This window comes from Ochotona curzoniae, unplaced genomic scaffold (assembly GCF_017591425.1).
Source record: "Ochotona curzoniae isolate NIBS_2020 unplaced genomic scaffold, NIBS_Ocur_1.0 contig_4501, whole genome shotgun sequence".
In the NCBI taxonomy this organism is placed as follows: domain Eukaryota; kingdom Metazoa; phylum Chordata; class Mammalia; order Lagomorpha; family Ochotonidae; genus Ochotona; species Ochotona curzoniae.
In genome coordinates this window covers 13,834,440-13,859,685 of record NW_024466307.1, presented here as the reverse complement: position 1 = coordinate 13,859,685, position 25,246 = coordinate 13,834,440, and the positions used below count along the sequence as shown (strand labels likewise).

Genomic DNA, 25,246 nt, shown 5'->3' with positions numbered 1-25,246 from the left:
ATTTATTTAAACACACACATACACATTCTTCTTCCATTCAATGATTCACTCCCCAGTTGCCTGCAACATCCAAGGCTGTGCTGGACCAGACAGAATAAGGGTCCCAAACTCCACCTGGGTTTCACACATGGTGGGAGAGACCCAAGCCCTTGGCACATACTCAGGAAGCTGGATGGGAAGGGCTGTAGCCGGTACTCAGACTGATAAGCACTGCAAACGGTGGCTTAATCCCTCACACTAAGTTGGATGCCCACCTTCCAACTTACAGTTTTAATATAAAAATTAAATAAAATTTTCTTACAAGTAACTTGGGCAAGCCACCCCAAAATCCAACTGCCAACAGCTCTAAATAGAGATAGAAAATGGCAGGTTATTGCAAGCTTGACTGGTTGTTTTTATTAATTTGGGTTTTAAAAATGATTTTGCATGATACATTTTTATAGGTATAGCGATTCCTTTTTTCCCTTCCCTTTCTCACTTCCCAATTTCCCCTCCCATATTTCCTTCTATATTATACTTAATATTAATATACTATAATAATATTGTATTATTACAGTAGTACAGCATTTTAGCAACAGTTACAAGTTTAACATTTTGCTATCTAAGTACATCATGCAATTATAGTTACAAAGATAGAAAATCTAGTATTGTATTATCAAGGTATATTTTACAGTTTCACTGGGAGTCCTTTTATTTGGGAGTATTCCAGCCTCCATTATACAGTTCATCTATGACATATATGTATATAGCTATTTTCCTAAATATCTACTTGTTTTGTAGTTTGCAGGGAAGTTGTCTTATATAAGAGAGAACATATGATATTTGTGCTTTGGGGATTAGCTTATTTCACTGAGCATAAGGGTTTTCACTTGGGACCATTTTGATGCAAATGGTAGAATTTCATTCTTTGAGGGATGAGTGGCATTGCACGTTGGGGTATATTACCACTTAGAGGACACCTGCACTCTGTATTCTACTGTCAGTACCAACAGCAGCTACTTGGCTTCCCTTCCACCTTCCTGAGGAGCAGCAGATGAAGGCCCAAGGGCCCGAGTTCCTTATCCAGCCACAGGGGAGACCCAGATGGAGTTCTCATTGTAGCCCAGCTCAGCGATAGCTCCTGGAGTCAACCAGCAGACAGGAGCTTTCTTTGTGTCTCTCACTCTTTCTGTAATTCTGCCTTTCAAATGAATAAAAAATAATTTGTAAAAAATCTGGATATGGGGAAATATTAGAGGAAACAATACTTTTAGAAATACAGTATAAACACATATCATAATACTAGTACCCTTATTTCAAACTCACTGTGATTGCTAAAAGATAACAAAAACAAGGAACTCTTGAGATTTTAAAATGGCATTTTTTCCCAAGTGACATAACATATTGACAATAAACAAACAATATTATCCTATGAAGAATTCTTGGATTCATCATAAAGGCAAAATGTTTTAACTCCATATTCCATCATACAATAAGAAAAAGTTACTATTTCAGAAAAAAATTAATTACTATTAAAATTGCATCAGTAAATCACTAAAAGGATTAACGAATTACATCTTTCAAAGAAAGAGATTAATGCCAGTGATCATTGAAGTTTTCACGTGAAATTATTAATAAGCACTTAAAAGGGCATTCATTTATCTATATTCCCTAAGCAGTAGAGAAAGTTGAGGCAAAATAGAATCCATAGTCAGTTAACAAAGTTCCTCACAAAGAGAAAAAAAGGAAAAAAAACTCATTAGAAAACAAACAAAACCAAAAGGTAGGGATTGTTTTTCCTACACTTGAAAATTGTCTGCTCATGAGGAATATACAGATGCCTTACTTTGGTCATAGATTGCTACTCATCAAAGGGCCCGCAAAAACTATAATTAGTTAAAACTACAAGGGAAATATTTATATCAAAATCAGACAGAAAATAAAAATTATTTCCCACATTGCATTTAATGGGAGTGAAGTGGAGAACAGAGTTAAGATACAACAAAGGTGGGAGCCCAGCACTGTGGCACAGTTGGTTAAGTTGCCGCAGGAGGTGTCACCCCATTCAAAGCACTGGTTCAAGTCCAGGCTGCTTCACTTTCGATATGGCGCCGTGTTAATGCAAGCAAGAGGGCAGCTGAGAAGGCCCTCATCATCCTCACCTAAGGACTTGGGCCCAATACCAAATGAGGAATGCAGATAAGTCCTGGGATTCCAACTTGGGCATGACCAATGCCTGCATGCTGCAGTAATTTTGAGAGTGAATCAGGGAATGGAATGGAAGATCTCTATCTCCTTCCCTGCCTTTAAAATGATCTTTAAAAAGAAAAGAAAAAGGCCTGTTTGTAGTTATCTGTATTCCAAGAGACACAAGTGTCTTGTTATAAAGAGTGTCTGGCCATGGGCCACCACGATAGCTTAGTGGCTAAACAAATCCTTGCCTTGCATGCCCAGGATCCCATATGTGGGTGGGTTCGTGTCCATGCTGCTTCACTTCCCATGCAACTCCTGGCTTATAGCCTGGGAAAGCAGAGGTGAGTCCAAAGCCTTGGGACCCTGCACCCACGTGGGAGACAGGGAAAAGTCTCCTTGTTCCTGGCTTCAGACTGACTCAGTCCAGCGTTTGCTGCCACTTGGGGAGTGAACCAGCAGAGGAAAGACCTTTTTCTCTGTAAACTTGACTTTCCAATAAAAATAAATAAATCTTTTTTTTCAAAGTGTGTAGTCATTTCCAAGTTATACCTCACTAGAAGATTCATTCTATTGTATTGTTCATGCAGCCTGTAGCCCACTGATATCCAATCCATAACCCAGGGGCAGAATACAGCATCAACGTCAGAAGCCATGGTGTGGAACGGACTGGAGTTCCATATCCACAGTCTTCGGATATTCCAGGGACTTCCCCACAGAGGCACAAATAGATTTTTTGCGCTGAACCTTTCACTGCACTTTTTAATCCATAGGTCAGTTAGATGAGTTTCATACTGCAGTTCTAACACATGGAGCAGGCAACGATTCCCAAAGCAAAGCTGCCAACAACTATGTCATCTTGGTACCAACAGAAGGCAACACAACAGGGCCCTGGGCAGGCACTCCAGCGTTTAAGCAGTAACGGTGTAGAGCACCAGGAAAGAGAATGTGAACTCTGAAGCAAAGTCCCTCTGAACTGGACAATCAAGTCAGTCCTTTTAGTTGAACACAACTATATGAGATTTAAGCAACTTTGGGCGGATGTTTGGCCTACTGGTAAACCTGTTGGTTAGCTAGCCACTGATACTTGATTGTGGGCACCTGGAATCACTGGTCCCCACTTCCTGCTTCTACAGACCTGGGAGGAAGTAGAAGTTGGCTCAAGCACTTGGATCTTTGTTATCCACATGGGTGATCCGGAATGTGTTCCTGGCTCTGGGCTCTGGCTATAGCCTAGCCCCGGTTGTTGCAAGAATTTGGGGATGCACCAACAGATGGGAAGGAATTCTCTTTGCTTCTCAAATAACTTTAAAACAACAAATACATAGAAGAAAAACAGGATTTGTACTTTGGAAGTTATAAACTCCAAGTTTTATATTCTGACTCAGCAATGAATTTATTCCTTTCAGTTTCAGTTTCTTCATTTGGAAATTAATAAAAGTTATCTGAAATGAGAAGGAGCTATAATATTAAGCAACACATTTTTGTTTTTGCTAAAATCCAATTTTCTTCTTTTGTAGTTAATGCAAGTCCTTTTAGCAAAGTAGGCATTCAGGGAGTTAGTTAATTCCTATAGACCATGAATGCCCAAGGTCAGCTTTGCCTGGCATAAAGACAAGCCACAGGGACACAGTAGAAGATTAGTCATCAAATTCATTCCCATGCCTTAAAAAATACTCATGGATAAGACTACTACAGAATTTTATTAGGGCCTATATGCTAATACGTTCCACTTTCTTTTTTTACAAAATGGAAGCTTCCCAAAGAGGGGGTCTTCCTCTGGCTTACCCAGGAATAACAAAGCTGAAATACACTTCAATGCCACAGTGTGTGCTACTCAACAGCATAAGGCAATTAAGAAAAAGCATTTTGAGGGGCTGCCATTATAGCATAATGGCCTTCAAGTCCAAAATTGACATACTGGAGCACAAATGCAAGTTCTGCGGCTCTGTTTGTAATGCAGCATCCTGCTAATGTGTCCGTGGAGGCAGCAGCAGTTGGCCTAAACACTGGGAGCCATGTAGAAAGACCCAGATGAAATTCTAGGCTCCAGCCTGGCTGAGCCTCAGTCTTTATGGTCCTTTGGGGGAATAAGCAAGCAGATGGAAGAATTATTTGTGTGTGTGTCTGTGTGTCACTCTGCCTTTCAAATAAATACCACAACAACAACCAAAAATGAAAGTGTGTTTTGAAAATGGCTTACCTTGATGCCAGTTTCGGGGTTTTTATTGCATTCAGATTTTTCAAGTTTTAGAATTCAAGCAGCGAAACAAGATTAAAGTAACTCAATTCAGAAAGGAAATACAAGTGCATTTCCCCTCTGTAATCAGGATCTGTGCTGGATGTTTCCATGACTCATTGTTTAATTCCCTCTTGTAACATTCACTCACTTTTCTCTAAGATAAAAACAAACTGCCCAAGCCAGAACCCAGAGAGACATTCCTCTGACCACCTGCATTTGTTTGAGTACCTTAGATGTGCAAAAAGATCTTGCAAATCAAAGTATCTGGGGGATTTTAAGGATTTCCCTCTTAGAAAAGCTAAGTAGGGTTCAGGAAGACGGGACTTGGAGTCCTGTATTCTGCACTGACATCTGATGCCTCTAAATGACCATGATAGCACTGAAATGCAACAGCAACAGGACCAGTAACGGCATACAGGCCCCGCAGTTCCAACATCTCACCAACACGGCCTTTATGCCTTTTCTATTTCCATGTTGTCTGCATCAACAATTTATTGTCTTTATTCCAGGGGCTCAGATAGACACCCCTGTGTGCTGATGAGGTGGGTGGGAGCATGAAAAAGTGGAGATTTCTCAGAAGCCTATTTTGAGATGTTTTATTCTTGAGATATTTTTCAATAGGATTCCGCTGTCAAAATTTTTTCCTAACACTCTAGTTGATTGTGAGGTAATGCTATCTGGAGACCAACCTCTTAAACATGTAATTTTAAGATAAGTCAGAGCATGGCTGATCCTGTTTAAATATCAAGAGTTAAAAAAAAAATCTAGGCTCCAGTTAACATCTCATGACGAAGATAAGGCCAGCCCCAGCGGATAATGCTGCAACTTTTATCATGAGCAAAAGGCTTGCATGCTAATTTTTTTCCATTATAAATAAAAATCAGCTGGGTGTTGAATAATTTATAAATTCCTGCAAAGTTGAATTTGAGAACACGAAGCTGGCAGTCTGTGCTACTGCAACCCGCGCGTGGACAGCTGCCACGCACCCTCAGTGCTTACTCTTCCAGGGAGCATCTCCACATGCTGTATCTGGCTTTCTATATTAGCAAAGCACATGAAACACAATCAGGATCACAGAGGGCACAACACAATGAAGGACAAAAACGAGGCATCCACAGCTTGCCGGTGCAGAAATCTGAAGGGAATAGGGCATTGTCCTCTAATTAGGAAAGCCAATCTGGTTAGGAATAAAGATAAATCCGATTGTTATTGACTTGTAGGAGGTCCCATCAGAAATGAATACTCAACTTTCCAATTAAGATGGTATTGATAACGGAGCTTAAGAAATCAAAGTCATGTAAATGGTTGGTTACATTTTTCATGTCCGTTGAATAGAATGTTCAAAGTCTGAGATTCCTTTGAGGGGAATTTAATTACCATAAACACTACAGACAGTAGGATTTGGTATATCAGGTTTTAGATTTTCATTTTTTTTTTCCCAAGGAGCAAAATGGAAAAAAAGCATTGATTTGGTCAGAATGCAGTGTTCTTGAATTTCTTCCCCAGTCTGCCCTAAAAGACGAACAGGTTATATTCCTGAAGTTCTCAGCTCACTCGGTGAACGGACATGGCATTTCTATCTGCCCTATGTCTCATCAGATAATAACTCAAATTTGAAAAATGCTTTTTCTGATAAAAAATTTTTTTTTTCATGCACTTCTTTCTACTCCCTTCAGATTTTGTTAGGCCGGATAGCAGCATTAGCACTTCATGCCTTACGACAAACCCTCAACGCACCTCCCGTGCTCTCTGGCTCCCAGTTGCCTTCACCAGGTGGGGGCTGCTGGAAGGAGAACACTCTGCTCCCTGCAGGCCTCAAGGTGGGCTCTAGTCTGTGGAACTTGTGAATTCTGTCTCTGCTGAGAATAGCATCGCCCCTGGCCTCGTGCTCCGTGCCCTTTCTGGCCTCAGACCCCCCAAGATCCTTTTTCTGGACTACGTTTGCAATCTCAGCTACCAGGTCGGAGTCTGATTCTGCCTTTTCTGTAGGATTGTATTTGTGCACCTGAACAACATCTTCCCTCTCTCCTAGCAGCTTGGAAAGCAGTGAATAGAAATCACCTGTGGAGGGGGGAGAGACAAAAGAGAGTAGAGAGTCGGTCAGATTGTAAAATTAACAAAATTTGGTGCCTTCAAAATATTCTTTTCTGATTCTTCAATCACAAGCAAGAGAAGGTTGGTCTCAGACGTTTAAGCACAAATTAAAAAAAAATCTCTTGGAACACAGAAAGAATAATACAGACCTTCAGCTCTTGTCCTCTGTTTCTTCAGGAGCACACAAGCCTAGATAACTTCTACTGAATGACTCAGACACACAGACACACACATATACACAGACACACACACTCTGCAGATATGACCACATGGCACATTGTGATAAAAGATCTTTACAGTATTCATAAACTGACATAAAACATTAGAAGTTACATTATAAAAGAGTTCAGCTACATCAAAAAAGAGCTATTTCTTAGGCAAATTTGTTGAAATTGTTTCAAAAGTTGTTTTTAAGCCAGTCTTACAAAAACACATCTGATCTGGCAATGGGGAGATCAGTTTTATTTTTACTTTGTTAGCACTACTACTGAAAGTAATTCCAGTTGCTCCTTTGAAACGTAATAGTTCCAGAAAAATAATTATATGACAAGAAAGATTTTTAGTTTGACTCAACGAAGGTTTTGTTGTTGTTGTTTTTGTTTTAAACTAATATCATTAAAAGAAAACAAAACTAGTATCATTAGGACTATTCACAGTGAGATTTTTGTCTTCCTGTGTTAAGCAATAAAGTTGGATGAGAAAATTCAGTTCCATGGTAACAAATTATTTCTTGTTTATTATCAGATGGAAAACATGACTAGAAAACGTCCATACAGCATTGAAGTCCTCATCATTTCTATCTATGGCTTCAAATCCATTTACATCAACCGTGTGAACAGGAAACATAAGGATACATCCCCAGGTTCACACACGGTCTGACAGCTCAGACATCCGTGTCCTGAATCACAGTGCCTGGGTTTGATACCTGGCTCAGGCAGTCATTCCAGCCCCTGCTAGTGCCAGCGCCGGAAGCAGCAGCGATGGCTGGAATAGCTGGATTTTTGGCAACCTTGTGGGAGAGCTGGACTGAATCCCTAATTCTTACTGTGCACGTTTAGGGAGTGAGCCAGTAGCTAGGCGAACTAAGCCTCTCTAATCAACACTTTTAATTTTTAAAAAAAGTTTGAAAAAATGGTGCAAAAATTTTTGAACTGCCTGCATATGAGGGATCTTCACAAAGTCTGTGGAAAACATATATTTTGAAGAACCTATATATGGACTTCAAAAATGTTTTGCATCACAATAAGCTGATCTTTGAATTCCATTTTTCCACAAGCCTCTTAAGTCTCCTCCGGTGCTCTCCACGGAGGCCCAGACACGCCTTTCTCAGCCAAACTGAACTGTGCTTGCTTTCTTCACCCAAGTCCACATGTTGCTACAGAAATTTCTTTTGATGATGGAGTCTTCCTGCACAAGTTTTAATTTCAATGATGATGTTGTCAGAAAACATTTATATAACCATTTCCCAAAATCATCAGGAAATAAAAATGCTAACTGGAATAGCCATGATATGTCTACTACTATGAAGATACTATGAAGAAATGCAGGCAAGGGAAAACAAAGTCTTTCTAGAAACATGTTCAGAGATCCTGCTGTGTTGGCAAACAGTCCTGGTTGAATGACTGCAAGTAGGTTTGCAATTCCTGCCCGTGAAATCAGTTTATCCCAGGTGAGATCCTCAATCAGAAGTTAATTACCAGGTAATAGGGCCAATCTCAGTAAAATAAACAAAGCAAATTATAACTCAACCCAATTGGTGAGGCCACAGTGGCATTCTGTTTCTCAGAAGAAAAATGAATTCATTACTGCTAAATCCTTCTGCCCCCCCTAAAATGTTAATGTTTTAATATGCTTGCACAATGAAATGTTTTATATAGAAGGCAGAATACAAGATGACTTCAGGGAGAGACTGAAAAACACACAGAAGTTAAAAACTTGACTCTTAATCATTAGGTTCATGCATGTGGCCAACAGCCTATATAGGTCATTCAAGTTTGTCAGTAAAAAAAAACCTAAAAGCTGTGATAAAAAGCCAAATGCACACCACTCCAGTTCCTCTGAAATCATCATATAAAATTGTAATTGGGTTGGGAACACAAATGGCTAAAATAATGGACTAGGCTTGGGGCACACATGCTGCACCGACAGTTTAAGAATTTGGATTCAGAGTAGGATGTCTACTAGTGTTGGCGATGTGTGTGAGAGCACTACATGGCTATCTCTTACTTTCCTCCACTCAGATCACAGAGTTTTACTGGCTCTCTGGGTCATGCATATATGGCCTCCTGACATGTTCACTGGTTTCCAAAGCCACATTAAGACACTTAGGGTGCTGACCTCGTGGCAAAGTGAATTCAGCCATTACTTGAAAAACCAACCTCTCAGACAGCCAGCTGGAGTCCTGGCTGTTTTATTTCTGATCCTGTTCCCTGCAAACGCACCTGGGAAACCTTCAGAAAATGGCTCAAGTATTTGGACCCCTGCCTCCCATTTGGGAGATGCAGATGGAATTCCAAGCTTCTGGCTTTTGTCTGGCCTAAATTCTAGTTTCTATAATCACTTGGAGAGTGAGGAAGCAGATCAAAGACCCATTCCCCCTTTGTTTATATAAGAAATTAATTAATTAAAAATATGTAGGAAACATATTTAATGAATATAACAGATAAGGTGGAACATAAAAGGAAGAATCTGAGTGGTCATGACCTGAATGTCATCTCTCAATAATCCATTTTCAAGTTTGTTACAGTCAAACCGAACCTCCACTTTCTTGAACACCAGCTCGCCAGGTCTTGAGACTGTTCAACTCAACTTGTACATCGTGGACATAAGTTATATCCAAAAAAACCCTTCTGTGACAAGTCAAATTAGGGGATCATTGCCATGTAGATCTGCCCTGTTCTGCAGCACCCCAGTTAGTGCTACTTCACACTTGTGTTTCTATACAGTCTTTGGCGGCAGCTGCGTTGTGCCTTTATGTAAGTCACAGCATCCTGCAAAGACCACGACATCACTTTCAGAAAGTGTTTGTGGATTAGGAAAAGATAATGACTAAGAAACATTCAGTGCAAGGTACATTATAAAGCAGCCATCCCTAAGTGGTGGCTATTATAATTGCCAAACAAAAATAAAAAAAGACAAACCTTAGTTGCAACAAATACCTGCTTCCAACAAGGACTTAACTTTTAAAAATCAGATCAGTTTTTACGTCCTTCTCAAGCAGTGGGGATTTCATAACGGAAAACTAAGGCCCTCTGCATATTTCCAGCCATTGGCAAGTCCCTATGGCTGCTATAAAGTTTTCAGAAAAAGTGTAGGATGAAAACACTGCGGGATTTCATTGTTTCCACCAAAATAAACTTGTAATTCTATTTTTCCATTAACTTTCTGACATCTCCTCACAGATATGCTTCCTGGCTTTTCCAAAGAAGGCTAAATATGCATTTTATAATGTCTATTTTTAGAGTAAGGACTTCCCTCCCCTGTCTGAATGCAGTTCTTCTAGCCCTCCCGTCCCCAAACTCCCACTCCCGGCTCCTCTTCTATCTGTTGTCGTTTCTAACGCAACTTCTCTATCACAGATTATAAACATTCCCAATGTTTATGCTGAGGACACTCGATTCTGACTTCTGACTCCAACCTCCTAAGTGATCTCAGACCCCCACCTGGTTCCAGCTTCCTCTACATGCAGGTAAAAGACTTGCCCAAGCTTGGAGCTTTCCCTAGTATGAAAAGCTGCCTTCTGGAATTTTCCACCTGGAAGTATAACTCCTAGGCATTTTGAATTTCACATATGTAAAACTGAACTCTCGATTTCATATTTGATATATATATATATATATATTTTTAGCATTCTTTCAGTAATGAGTGTTTGAGTCATTCAATCCTGAGAACCGGATTTGCCTGTCTCTTACTAGTGAGTTGGAATGTCCAACCCGTGCTGATGCGTCAACATCATCTTTTCTTCCCTGCAAAGCCCTCCCTGACACCGGTACACACCTGTACTGCTTCTCATCCTTGGACTGTCACAACCAAAGTCTCTGCTCCTCCCTTGGAATGGACCCTCTTGCAGCTCTGCAGAAGTGCAGTAGGCAGCTCTGTCAGACAGCACCCACAGCCACCTTGCCCTCAGCTTTGTCAGGATCAATGTGCGTTTCTGGGTAGTATTACCTTGTTCTATCCTGGGGTCCCTGCCAAGGTAACTAGATCGCTTCCTCCTTGAACTAAGATCTCTTTGAGAAGGAAGCAGATGTTATCAATATGGACATTAGGCATCATTCAGGACCCTTCTAGAAACACCTTATTATGGACCCCAAAGTGCAATGTGGATCTGACAACAGCAACAGTTGCTAACGTTTGCTGAGTGTTTAGTATGAAACACTCACTTTGTTGGCTGTGTCACACAGTTTCGCAGATTTAACCTCTGTGAAAGCTATTATCACCCCATTTCAGAGGAAGTGGAAAGGACAGAAGTGGCCTGCACGGCTGGTCAAAAGTTCGGCTGGGATCCCGACGAGAGAGGCTCACAGTCCCTTCTCTGAGTTGCTCAGTGTACAGGCCATGAAACTGTTCCTGTAAATTCACCTTAGAACTGCCCACTGTAGTGTACTCAGCTTTTAAATCAAGTAACTTCTGATCTTAACCTAAATATATTTTTCTTTGTCCTGGTCTGTAAGAGTCAGGACTATGTATATAGTAATGTGCGCACAGCTAGTGTAAAGAGTAGAACTGGCTTTCTTTGATTCATAAATTTTTTTTTCTTTTTTTTTGGTTCTTTTCAATGGCTTTTACTTAGCACTGTCACCATACCCTTAGAATATGATCAAATTGTGCCTTGTGTACATTTCAATTATCACCGGGAAGGGACAAGGTGCAAGACATAAATGTGATTTTATACAAAAAGGGAAAGCTCTCATTTCTCATCCATTGTCCCCTTTCTCACGATTAGCACTCTTCCTATCATGTAGATTCTCCATGCACGATTCTGGAATGAATAATGCATAACCTGTTAAAAACGTCAGCCCCGGCTTCTGCGTCACTAAAGATAAAAATACTTCCTGAGTGATTTGAGGCTGTCAGAAGTTGCCAGGTCTTTCTTTTTCCCACTCAAACGCTGATTTTTTTTTTTTTTAATCTTACAAAATACAGAATGGTTCTAGGTCTTCCAAGCAATTTGACTGCCTTGGGTTTGGTAATTGGGAAATACAATGTGGTATGAAATAAGTTGTGGAGAAAGAGAATGAAGTGAAGTTTGTGAGACTATAAAACATGATGGCGTGCTTGTGTTAATTCCTTTAGGACTCAATGGGGCATTCGGCTATTTAGCAAACAGCCCACTCACCATCACCTGTTATCAGCCTGGAAATTTCCCTAGTTTACTTGTTGGAATATAACAAAAATACATTAAAACAGAAGACAACATGTGAAAAATTGTTCTGTAGGGCTTTCAAAAAATTAAAATGTTTGGAGGGCATTGAATAAAAAAAATATGTCCATCTTTTTGACAGTGAAAAATTGTAACCATGGCAGGTATTTCAATGTTCAAAATGATCAAGAACCTCTAGGTCACTTTCCAAGATAGAAAGTCCAGTTTCCCATACACATCGGCAGTACTCCCTTGACCTCCAGCCGCTCCGGTTAACTGCTCATGGCTCTGTCATCTCCCTGGCACAAGGAGAGCAAACAGGATGTTCATCAGCGGTTAAGCCACTGATAACATATGCCAGGTGACCAAGCTAACCAGATTAGATTCAAGGCAACGGAGCTGGCTCATAAGGACAGACAGGAGGAACTGAGAAATGAAGGTTTAATATTGTGCTTTATGACTCAGTCGTAGATAGCTTTCCCTTCTGGTTAAAGTCGATTTGCTTTATTGATTATTTACTTATTACAAACGCAGAACATTCATTCTCTTCCCTCCAAGGACTGAAACACATCACTATGGTGACCAGCCTCAGGATCACAAACGAAATGAACTTTTTTTTTCTCTTCTAGGACGCAATCTGATTGAAAACTCATCAGAACCGGCCTTTTTTTTTTTTTTTCGTTTTTAAGGACAAATAATAAAAAAAAAAAAAAAACAGGAGAAGATAGGAGAAAATGACTTTGGCAGCTGCGACACACAGAGATCTGTGTAGGAAAGTCCAGCTGTGTGATAACCGATCATTCATGTCTGGCCATTCTGTGATGAGGAAAGCGTTCAGAACAGCGCCCAGTCAGCTTCCCGGAGCTTTGGGGGGTGGTTAGAATGGTGCTTGATAGATGAATCCAATAACTAAAGATTTGTGTGCTGATCATAAGTCATAACAGATATGGTTTTACTGAATGAGATACAAACAAGAACTGTTGCAATGGATGAAGATGCTGCTGCTTCCGTAAGGGATCTAAGGAGTGTCCTATTTTGAACAGGGCAAAGAAACACATACTGGAGTTCCAGCCTTTGTTTCTCTCACACACGGTTTATCTACTGCAGCTTCAACAAGTTCTTTTTTTGAAGCAGATATTGTATTTTTAACTTGCCACCCTGTTCCTTTGATTCTGATGATTTGATAAAACATGCCCGTGCTGATTCCTCTCTCTTGGCATAAAACCCCTGTGGAATTCTCTTGCCTCACAGAAGGTGTCTGCAGACCCTAACTCTCCAAGGCTATCCAGTGCTTTCCCTGTATAAACTGTATTGTCCTATCTTCCCTGCCTTGGGAATACAGTCCTCAGACTGACCTCTGAGAGGAAGGATTGATTGTATGGGGGCACAAAGACCACAAGGGGAGAGCTGGGAGCAAACTGAATCAAACGTTTTTGTTAAAGGCCCTTTCTGCTGAAGAAGTCATGTTGACTGGACCATCATCTACCATAATAAAGACATAGCGCTACTGTTGATGGTGACTTGCAATTCTGCTTTTTTTTAAGACTCTGAGTCTCCCCAACGTATCCAACATAAATTTCAATGCTACATCTGCTTTCAATGTTAAAGAAAAATGTTCAAATTCAGAACTCCTAAGTGCTGTTCACTACATTTTTGCTTGCCGTCTGGTAATCCTCTAGTTTCATCTTGTTTCTCTTGTCTCAATAGTCTTAATAGGGAACTCGGGGAATATTTTTTATCTAAAATTGTCATGCATAAGAAAGTAAGAGAACTTAGGAAACATGAGTTGGTTTCCCAAAAATGCCAGGTATGGTATGCGTGTGAGGGAAATGTGTGTGTGTGGTGTGTGTGAATTATGGAGGGTTTCAACAGCCTATTTTCCATGCTGTATAGTCTCTAAGAATTCATTTTCTGTGCCTAGAACCAATGTCTTGTTGGCTTTAATATTTAGTTTATTATGCTTATTATATGGGTAATGTTTCACTTACAGTATTTTAAAATGAGCAACTCACTCACAGATCACCGCACAGACGCGCGAACAGGCTATTTTTATATCTGCATGAGTATGAGTATACATATTATGGAGGCATTAAAGATCATTCTTTGCAACAACTTTATGATTTAGAGGAAATAATAATGTTTTTTAGAAGAGAACATACAACTAAGATACATTATGATCTAGAAATGTTATAATAATATTCATATGTGGAACTATCTAAAATACAGGTATAATATGTATTCCATACTCAGACATATGCATTTGTGTATATACATGTAGGCTATGGTGATTTTTTTTGGTCATTTTGTTCTTTATATCACTTCTACAATAGATTGTATCATCAAAAGTCAGTATTTTAAAAATGAACATGATTTTTTAAAAATCCCTATTGGTTCAATTAAAGCCTCAGTAAAATACTTTCTACTCATGCACAATTCAGGAAAACCTTAGAGATCAAACTGCTGTATGATGAGGTCTCGTCATCATCTCCTTAATGATATCTTTTGAGTTAGACTGTGAGACACACTTGCCTTACACCAAATCTTGTCCACAGAGAGCAGATGGAGACAGAAAAGCTGCAACAGCTTTGTTCACTGTCAGGACAAGCTACTAGGATTGATCTTTGAATGTCAGATAATTCCCAATCAAGATAAATATTCCAGCAAAAACAGAGAGCTAGCAATTTTAGAGACACAATTTCCAAATAAAATATTTATATTTCTCCTGGAGAAACTTGCGTTGCAAAGTTCACTGGCTTTCTTTGCAGTTTTTCTCCTTGTTGGAAATACCTATGACTGTTTATCTACCCACAGCTATATTTCTTCATTTCAGTGTCTGCAATACAATTACTTCTCTTCTTTATCATCTTAGGAAAGGTCACCTCTTATTTCTAACATTGAATTTATAATATATCTTGACCTTTTTCTTCCTGCAGCTTTTCAGGATGTTAATACTGGAAGTAAATAAAAATAGAGATGTAGAGTGTGTATTACGCAAGGAAAGCTGCCTCTGTCACGGGCAAACACGTCTGTGTCAGACGATGGGTTCCAAGCTTGCCTCTGAGCACAGTGTTCTTGGATGTGTCAAGTCTTTTCCTACTGGACCTTCTTTTGTTTTCTGACATGTCCCGTGGGGCCAAGTTTGCATGTATATACGACATCTTTATTACAATCTTGTATTTTCCAAGAAGAGATTAGGCAATATTCAGCATTGCTTTGCTCGCAAACCTCTGGGTTTGGATGTTATCAATCACTCTTGATTAACACAATTAACTTGAAAAGGAAAATACGTCCCACACTCAGTTTCCATAGCAACACACCATTTTGTATGATGGATTTACCAAAAGACTCCAATTAAGATATACATTTCAAAGAGTATGTACATTGTCAAACAACTTTCTGTAACTTGGAATACACTTCAGCACAATTACAACAAGTATGGGAGGTACTACGTTCATGCCGGTACTGCCGACTTCCTCACAAACACATAAACAAGATTGTTAAACATAGCTGCCATAACTGGCATAGTCATTTAATATAAAATCACCTCCATACTTTTGAGTTAATGCATAAATGAAACATCTTGGGCTAAGCTGAATTATTTTAAAGGCCACTGTGTTGTAATGGGAGGTTATGGACTATGCTCTACGTAATTTAGAAGTCTTCATGCTACTTTTCACATTATCCCTCTTTGCAAGTTCAGATTTAGAGTTTTGTAAATACTATCAACTGAGTGATCTTAGATCTAGCATCTTATAAAATGCATTCTGAAGAATTGTAATAGTAGTTTACAATGTATAAGAAATAGGAAATTTGTATGTTACCAATAGAAAAAATGAATTGTTTGTATGCTATATGTAGTCAGAAGTATGTCTCCACTAATAATTATAATAATAATAGTAAATATAATTATCAATATAATAATAATAATACATCTATGTTTTAAAATATGTAATTTCTATGCCCACAATAGTTTGGTAAGATAACATATTCTATACCTAAGATGAAACTATCTCCAAATGAGTGACAAGAAACCAGGTATCAAGAAAATTCTTTTTCAGAGCTTGCACATGCAGTACGTGACATTAGCATTCAAGGTTACTATCCCACATAGACACAACAGAGGCTTTTTAAAGTCATCAGATAGTAACAACACAAAACCATGGAAGCATAAGGCAAGAATTCCTCCCACCCAGCTGAAGGCAAAGAATGACTTACAGAGGAAAGGGGCAGTTTAATTCTTAGTGTGTCTTGTCTCTTGAACCACAAATAGAGTTAATGAGCATATCACACAAACACCCAACGACTTAGGTGCTAAAAAGTCACTGAAATCCCGCAGCAGCCTACTGATGGTGTTCAGTGATAACATTTGAACTTAATCAGATTCTAAAGGAAAGTTACAATATTAAAGGAAATACAGACTGAAAAACCTGAGGGGCTTAAGTCACATTAACAAATTTTACTTTCAAGGCTATGATAAAACAATTGACCATTCCCCCATGGGATATGCATGGGAGAAGAACAATAATACAGTTTGCAGCCGATAACAAGACGTCCAAAATATCTCAGTAATTTCACAGATTAGTTGGGCATTTGGAAAAAGAGTACTTTGATTGGCCAAGTCACAGATGGAAGATACATACCCTGGTCTAACACTTCCTCTTCCTCCCGTTTTGGCTGCTGTGGTAACACTATTTTATCTTTGTTCTCTGTCTCTGTAAAGGATCAAAGATGTTGAGCGTACGTTTGATGAGTATATCACACACTTCAAACTTGATATATGCATCAACATAAAAATACTGTTCAGAGTCTCCTGTTGGTCATAATACTAAAATTTATACAGTAGAAATACTCAAGTTCATATCCTTCCCTCCCCATTGCACATACCATAACCACCATTTATTAGACTTGTGACAATAACTAGGCCAACTGCCCTTTCAGCAATGCAAAAAGAACACAGAATTTTAAAAACGCATTGACAAAACCACTCATGCTTTAGACAAACTGGATGTGGTGATATCTCAAGGATATTTGGGAAGATATTTATTTTAAATATGCGAGGCTCTTGATAAACGATGAGATTGCTATGCCAACTTCTATCACAAAATCTCAGCCAGAATGAAACAGGAAGCTGTTGTGGCAAGTTCAACTTGAGGAATTCAGAGTCTCAGCATACTTCCTGCAGTTACACAGGCTGTGGGTAACACGATTTTTATCTGAAGGCAAGACAGTATATCTGTCTTGTAAATGAACAGTGAGTTCAAGCCTAACTCTCAAAACGAGACCAAAAAACTAAAACGAGTCATGTTCACAAGAATTTTTTTTTTTTACTTGAAGAGGCCCATTAAACAAATAATTTAAGATATGATTGGAGACGGGTGAGTTTACAGCCTTTCTTAGAACATTGTGCATAAATTCAATGTCTAAATTATTACTGGTTATGGGAGGAATGAGATGAGAAACCAGAAGACATGAATTAATGAAGAAGGTCTACATTTACAGGACTGGGCTCCAAACAAATCTGTTTCATCATGGCTAGGTACTTTTCCCTTTGATGTGTCTTGATGAGGACATACCAGGGGGGGGAGACAGGGAATAAAGAGCAAAGGAGAAAGACAGATCCTGAGGCACGTGTGCTAGCTACTCCAGCAGCCCAAGAGAATAAAGACGGGATTAAATATTAAGCACACAGTCAAGTGAGACACGTAACAGCGTGAAGCAGAGAATGGCACAGCCGCCGGGGCAGCCCTGACCTCACCTCTGTGATGTCCGTGCATCATCACCAGGTCAGGCTTCACGGGAATCGGGATGTTGGCCTCTGCGGGGATGGTTCGGAACAGATCTGCAGCGACATTCTGTGTGCAGGTCATGAAAGAGACTGCATGCTTGGCTTCCATATAATACATAATGTATAAGTTGCACATTTCATCACTCGATGTGCCACTGCAGGGAAAGAGAAAACAAAACAAAACAAAAATATGAAAAAAAAGGTAGATAAAAACCAACCAACCGTTCACATAAGACACAGTCTTTAATGCAAGAAAACAGCAACCAGTAAATCTGCCAGCAACAAGTTCAAAGGTAGAAATGCTGCCCGTTTCCTTTACAGCATCATCAGCATCAAGAGCACACTGGCGAATGCCAATGTCCAGTGAGCAATGGCACACAGGTGTGTGGTCACCCCTTGGATAATTCCAGAATGCTGCAGAACGAAATGCATTCAAATGGCTGAAACACACTTTGTTTTTTGCCTAAATCCGTATACCTTTCGTTCTTCTTCTACCTGCTAACACTCACACACGGGACAGTCATTCTCATAAATGACCTTAATTATCTACTAACCAATGGTAATAGCTACAATAATTCCATAGAAATACAACTTCTGTAAATCTTTAAAAAATGGCTTTTCCAGTTAACCCCAAGTCTTGGAACTTTGTTCCTCAGGGTTAGATGACACTAGACTCCTGTACCACTCTAAGATATGAAGATGCCCATGTGGAGCCCTGGCCCTGTCCTCTGACGCTAGCTCCCTGCTCACACAGACGCTAGGCGGCAGAACTGAGGGTCCCAGTCGCTGCATCACTGCCTCCCATGGTAAGAGTTTGGAATTGCTTTAGCCTGGCCCAGCCCCAGATGTTGGCAGGAGTGTGGGGAGTGAACCAGCAGATGGAAACTTTCCATCTGTAGAAATAATCAAAACCTTAAAAGAAAAAAAAAAGAGAGTATAACCCTTATATCTTTGGAAGGAATAAAAAGAACAGCTCGGGAGTAATGCAAAATGAAATCAGCACTAATCTTTCTAAAGATTAGACCTGACTAGGGGTAGTGCTTTTTAGCTGGATGCTTAATGTGAAAAATAATTTTTAAGAGCAATATATCCATGGAAAAGGCCCAGGTGCCAGAAATAACACCTAACAGTGTATGAAACATGTTCCCTTCATCCCAGGTCGTGCAGGTTAACAGCATTTCATTCTTTGTGCTCTTAGTTGAAGAAATGGCCGAGGAATACCTTCGCAAGAATTTTCGGTAGCAAAACCATTCTGGCAAAGACACGTTTGCTTGGTGCTATTTGTCCTGACCATTTTTAGCAGGGCCAGGCTAATAAAAGACGAGCTGTCAGGAAGATTGTTTGCTGGGCAGCCCCACGTCAGTGTTGACTTTGCCAACAGTGTCACACACAGCGCTCACTTCCTCTCCATGGCAACAGTAATGACATCAGCCAGGGAAGGAAAAATAGAAAAAAAAAAATCTCTTCTCTAAACAGGGATTTGATTTCTCTGAGCATAAAAACATACAGCCCCTGCAATTGCGCAGGAAGGTGGCCCTGCCAGGGGAAGCTCCGGCTACACTTCAGCAAGCATTTGGCCTCTCCCTGCTGGAAGCTCATCCTTGCCCACATAATCGCCTCTCCCATGAGATACAAGCAGTGAGGTGCACACCCAAACAAGCACCTGTTCTACATGCATCTGCATGGTGTGAAAACATTCTTCTAAGAACCACATTTTCCCAGCCCTGGAGTTAGTCAAATAAAGATGTGCTCTAAAAGGAACGGCTTGTGCCAGAATGGTAAGCTACAGCCTGCCACCACATTACGCTTCCCCATCCTGTTCAAAATCTGGATGGTCCGCAGACCCACAGAGCCAAGACTGGAGAGGATGTGGCTCTGGCTTATAAAAAGTTGGAGTCACCCCGGAGACACGGAGAACAAAATAATCATGGAAACATCCTGAATTAATTAAAGGAAAACATTTAGTAACGTCATATAATAAACCACAAAGCTTATAAAGACTCTATGAATGGGGGCTTTCATACTTTACCTACTTGGGAACATCAGTGGCCGTGTTTTCATTAGAGCAGGGATATGCACATCTGCCTATGTTATACATGAAATATAACCGGTCTCCTCAACTCTTTCAATTAAGCGCAACAAATTGTTGGTCTCAACGTTGTTGCTTTCCTGGGTCAGCTGTCTTTTGTTTCATAAACGGAAATAATTCATGCTGAAAATTATTATGTCTTTATAGAGTATGTATAGGGGCTTCTAGAATTCTAATTCTTTTTTAAAGATTTATTTATTTTTATTGGAAAGGCAGCTATACAGAGAGTAGGAGAGACAGAAAGGAAGATCTTTCGCTTGCTAGTTCACTCTCCAAGTGACCGTAATGGCCAGAGCTGAGCTGATTTGAACCAGCAGCCAGGAGCTTCTTCCAGGTCTCCACATGGGTGCAGGGTTCCAAGGTTTTGGGGTGTCCTCAACTGCTTTCCCAGGACACAGTAGGGAGCTGGATGGGAAGTAGGGCTGCCGGGATTAGAATTGGTGCCCATATAGGATCCTGGTGTGTGCAAGATGAGGACTTTAGCCACTAGGCTACCAGGCCGGGCCCAGAATTCTAATTCTTTCCAACAGTCTATCAAGACTATTGATGTAAAACTTCAGTTCCTTGAATGCTGACAGATGAGTTCAGAAAATTATTCTGTTAGCAAAGAACAAATGTAGGTTTACACATTTTGGACAAAATTCTGTAGTGCCAGACCCTTTACTACACATCAAGCCCATGACACTCACTTGTGGGTGGATGAAATTGGTACTACTTCCCAGAGTGATCTGACCAGGATGCTTTGTGTTACTGAAAGTTCCAGCACATGTACACATGGGTAGAAACAAAATGCTAGGACTGTTTATAAATAACCAACAAGCTTTTTTCCCCCACTAGTTTAGATGCAAATATCAAAATATACTGGTATGCTGAGATGATAAAAATCACACACACACAGCAGTTACACGTGTGCATGTAGCAGAACCACATTAACAATTCGTATGTGTGAATACAGATGTGTCTAGAAGTGTTTTCTAACAAGCTTCAACTACAGATACATGTAACATCTATTTGTAGTTTTTTTCCATTCATCTTTCTATCTAAACTAATTTTTTTTTTAAGACAGGCAAACTTACAGAGGAGAGACACAGAGGAAAGGACATTCCATCTGGCATCCTCTGTTGCCTTCTCATGCCATAAACAGGTTGTTGGGACAGAAGCAGAGTAGCCAGGACACAAACCAGTGTCCCTACGGAAAGCTGGTGCTTACAGGTGGAGGATTACTCTGTTGAGCTATGGCTCCAGCCCCAAGTTGAAATTTTCAGGAAAAAAAAAAGTATATTAGGGATTTGAGAAGCAGCCAATAGCACAAAGTTTTGAAACAACTAAAACATATAAGTTGTTAATATATATTTCCTCAATTATAATTTTGGCATTTCTAAACTTCTCATATTTGTTCCTAGTGGGCTTGGTACATATTAAGATATGTATTTGGCCCTCTCTGTCTCTCCTTTTCTCCTGCTACCATCTTCCAAAATGCACTGCTTTTTTATTAAAGCACAATAATACTAACAAGATCTCAAAAGCGATCTGATTTTTATCACCGTTGTCTATACTCCTGAGGAACTGTGGCCTTTCTACTTATTACACGTTGAATGCTCTACTTAGTGGTGGGTTAAGCTGTGATTACAAACTAAATTCAAACCATGCCATGGGGAAAATCAAAAGAAAATAGAAGAAGAGGAAGCGTGGGGAGTAGTATTATGTTCTTAAAACTCTATATACAGGTCCGGCAGGGTAGACTAGTGCCAGGATTCCTTATGGGCACCAGTTCTAATTCCGGAAGCCCAGCTTCCCATCCAGCTTCTTGCTAGCGGCCTGAGAAAGCAGTAGGAGATGGCTCAGAGCCTTGGGATCCTGCACCTGAATGGGAGACCTGGAAGAGGATCCTGGCTCCTGGCTTCAGATCAGCTCAGCTGTCACCACTGTGGCTACATGGGGAGCGAATCAGCAGATGAAAGATCTTCATCTCTGTCTTTCCTGCTTTTTGTATATCTTACTTTGCAATAAAGATAAATAAATCTTAAAAAAATATATCTGTAGTAGCTGGCATTGTGTCATAGCAGGTAGTTATGGTACCAGCTTTCCATGCCAGAGGCAGCGTGTATCCTGGCTGCTCCACTTCCCATCCATCTCACTGCTAATGGTGTGGGAGAAGAAGAGAATGACGGCCCAAGTGCTAGGGCCTGTGTATCCATGTGGGAGACCATGATGGAACTCCTGGTTTCTGGCTTCAGTTTGGCTCAGACCTGGCCACTGAGTCATCTGTGAAGTGAGACAGTAGATGGAAGATCTCTCTCTCTCCCTGTGTCTTTGCTTCTTCCTTCTTCTCTGTTTTTCAAATAAGTACTTTTTTTAAAAAAAAAAAAACCTGTATTGAAATACATGAAATCTGTTCCATGGATGTTAGTAACTAAAAATAATTTAAAATATACATTGGAAAACAAATTCTGAGAAAGTAGAGTTAACTTCAAACAAAAGGTTACAAGGAACTAAACTGAAATGTGAGTGAAGCGTGCATCATCAACGAATACAGGGCAATTAACCTACTCTTGGCAAAACGATTCCGTTATCACTACCAAAGCACTAAGTGACAATTTCTTTTAATAGAAGGAATTTATAGAGAGTGAAAATGGGGAAGAATATGAAACAAGGGTGCTGACACGCCGAGAATTAACTCAATACTAATGTTAGAGAAGATGACAGGAATCTTACGAATATTTTAAAAATAGTGTGTAGCAAGGTACAAGATTACCAGGTCAGTAAAGTCAACAAAAGGAAATTGGGAACTTTCTAAGCCATGTGACATCCTATGCATTAAACGAATGGTCAAATTTTACTGTTTTAATTAGTTTGAGAAAAGGAATTTAATGTTGGTTATTTCCTCAAAGTGTTATCATCTTGCCACGTAGGGAATTAGCTTTTGAGAAACAGCACGTGTATTTGCATGTACACAGATATACACACAAATTCACAAACGCAGCTCATTACCATTCTCTGGGAGGCTTACAGCCACATGCATGGGTTCGCCTAGAGGCACACGTGATTGTACTTGACAACTCAGTGAATCAACATCAGCTCATTTGAGGGTCTAATTCTCTGATACAAAATAAGTTGAACCTTTGCTCTCATGACAAAAATTTCAGTGAAAGAGTTAAATAAAAATAAGGAGTCACACTTGATTCCTTTGCATTACTAGCTGGACTTGTAGTCAAGGTAACTGCCAGAGGAACTATTATATGCTAGGATTCAAATCCTCTGTACTACCGACATCACAGCGTGCCTATTTTGTTTCACAATCATTCATTTTTTTAGACACCTCCTTTTAACCCACACAAATCGCTTTCTGCATTCCTGAGGGTGGCTTCTGACACACCCATCCTCGTTCTTCCCAGACATAAACTGCAACTGAACTCTGCTAATCTGAGATGATTGACGGGCAACAGGAAGGCGGTGGCTGCCTTTGGTGTCTGTTCCTCAATGTTCCCCAGAGTCAATGTGATTCCCTAAAATGATGGCTTCTGACAGGATGACATTCCAGACTTATAGCAGTTCATTTCCTGTTTCATATTTTATAATCAATTGCTATGTAAAATCTCCCTTAATACAGTTAGGTTTAAATCTGACAGTGTGGGGTCTGATGGGGCCTGGGTTATCTGGACTGGGTCCCTAGTCCTGCCTGCCTGTGCTGCAGGGGCCGGGTCCATGAGTTCCAGGGTTGGGGAGTCCTGAGGAGCCCTGGTCTGGTGGCCTGGCGTGTCACAATTGGTGATCCAACTGTGGAGTTCATGTGTCACTCCCAGTGGAAAAGAAAGAACAATGGTTGGCTGGTCCAGAAGATATGACAGCCCACTGTGGCTTGCAGAGAACATATGGTCCTATAGCAGAGGAAGGAGGACAGAACAAATTGGACAACTATCATGGGTGAATGGAGACTATAATTTCAACTATGTCTACTAATCAACACTGGAATGAGTTCCTCAGCCGTGGATGGGCAAAATCTACTGGATTTCAAAACTAGTGAAACCTCTTGGGCAGAACCCTGAGAGCATGGGTCATATTGGGGATTCTGGGTTGATATCAATCAGGTGGCTGTTCCCCATCCCAGGGCACTGGGGTGGTTGGAAGGCTGGGTATGGCTTCTTCCCTCATATCCCCCCTTTCCCCAATACAGGAAGAAGAAATAGAAAATTTGGAAACAATGATCACACCCATTTTCCCCTAACCTTTGATCCTTCCCACCCTGATCAACTATGTAAACATAAAAAATAAAAATGAAAAAGTTAAAAATACATAAGTAAAAATAAATCTGACTGTGTGGTGAGCATAGAAGTAGTAATCACTCAGTTAACAGTTGTTGAAAGAAAAATGAATAGTCCCACTTAATATATGTTTGCAACTTACCACAACATTATATGTTAGTCCTGACGCTTCATACTGCTGAATAATGAATCAGGACAATTTTATACACCCAAATGATCTGTGAAGTTTATGAAAAATATTTATTTTAATTTTATCTATCCATCTTTGGGGGATTTTGTAAAATGTGTTATTTTGCATTGGGAGGTTATGCAACAGATTTAAAACAGTATAGAGTGTTCTGAAATATGTCATTAAACAAATACTGCAATATATCATAACTGTTGTAGATGATATGCCACAGACTTTAAATAAATCACTTATTTTTATCTCATGCCCCTTTTACTAGACTGATGCTAGGCTTGACATTGACCAAAATGGGTAATATTAATTTTGGAAAAAATATGAAAACCTAAAATGTTATTTTACAGAACTTTTACTTAAGGTTTCACTATGCATTTAAGCTTATACACTAAGGTATTATTACTTATCAAATTACTCTATCTTTTGCACATAATATACTTGAGTTATAAATTTTTATGCATTTGAGGTAAAGAGACAGCAATAGAGAGAAACAAAGAGACATAGCAAGGGAAAGACAAAGATAGAAGAATAGAGTTTACATTCTTTGTTTCAGTCCCCAAACGCCATAATTTTGCTAGGTCTGGGCCAGGTGAAGTGCAGGAGCTGGGAACTCAGTGGAGGACTCCAGTGTAGGTGGCAGAAGTCCAGTTGGTTGAGCCATCACCATTGCTTCCCAAACTCTGAGTGGGAAGTTGGAGCCAGGAGCCTACTGGAGGAACTGAACTCAAGAATCTTAACTGGCATCTTCACCATGAGGAAGAATGCTCACCCCTGGGATACATTTTAAATGCTGATTAGCCTGGCCATGCTTAATATCAAGGAATTTGCCTCAGACACTGTCGTGTTTTCTCAAGTTCATATTCCCATGAAGAACTCAAGAAAGCTCCACGAGTCTCCCGTGTGTGTAGCAGGGATATGATCTGTTGCCTTTCCAAGGACATTAGCAGGACGTTACTTGAGAAGCAGAGTAACATGATGAACTCCAACTGGAACTCTGATAGGAGTTGTGGGTGGCTTAACTTACAGTCACACCACCATTCTACCTCTGAAATCTACATTGTT

General features: G+C 40.0%; 1 protein-coding gene across 20 annotated transcripts in view; it reads right to left on the bottom strand.

The window, feature by feature from the left end:
* The window catches only part of PAM (peptidylglycine alpha-amidating monooxygenase), a 140,901-nt gene that overhangs the window by 35,431 nt on the left and 80,224 nt on the right, over window positions 1–25,246 (bottom strand). For 10 of the 20 annotated variants that reach the window (XM_040986094.1, XM_040986097.1, XM_040986098.1 and 7 more), the window contains 3 exons: window positions 17,623–17,807; window positions 16,508–16,579; window positions 6,149–6,472 (listed from right to left, as the gene is read on the bottom strand). In XM_040986094.1, coding sequence (XP_040842028.1) covers window positions 6,149–6,472; window positions 16,508–16,579; window positions 17,623–17,807 — 581 coding nt within the window. Of the gene's footprint in view, window positions 1–288; window positions 308–6,148; window positions 6,473–16,507; window positions 16,580–17,622; window positions 17,808–25,246 lie in introns of all 20 variants that reach the window. The other 10 variants (XM_040986113.1, XM_040986107.1, XM_040986105.1 and 7 more) reach the window with 2 other exon arrangements.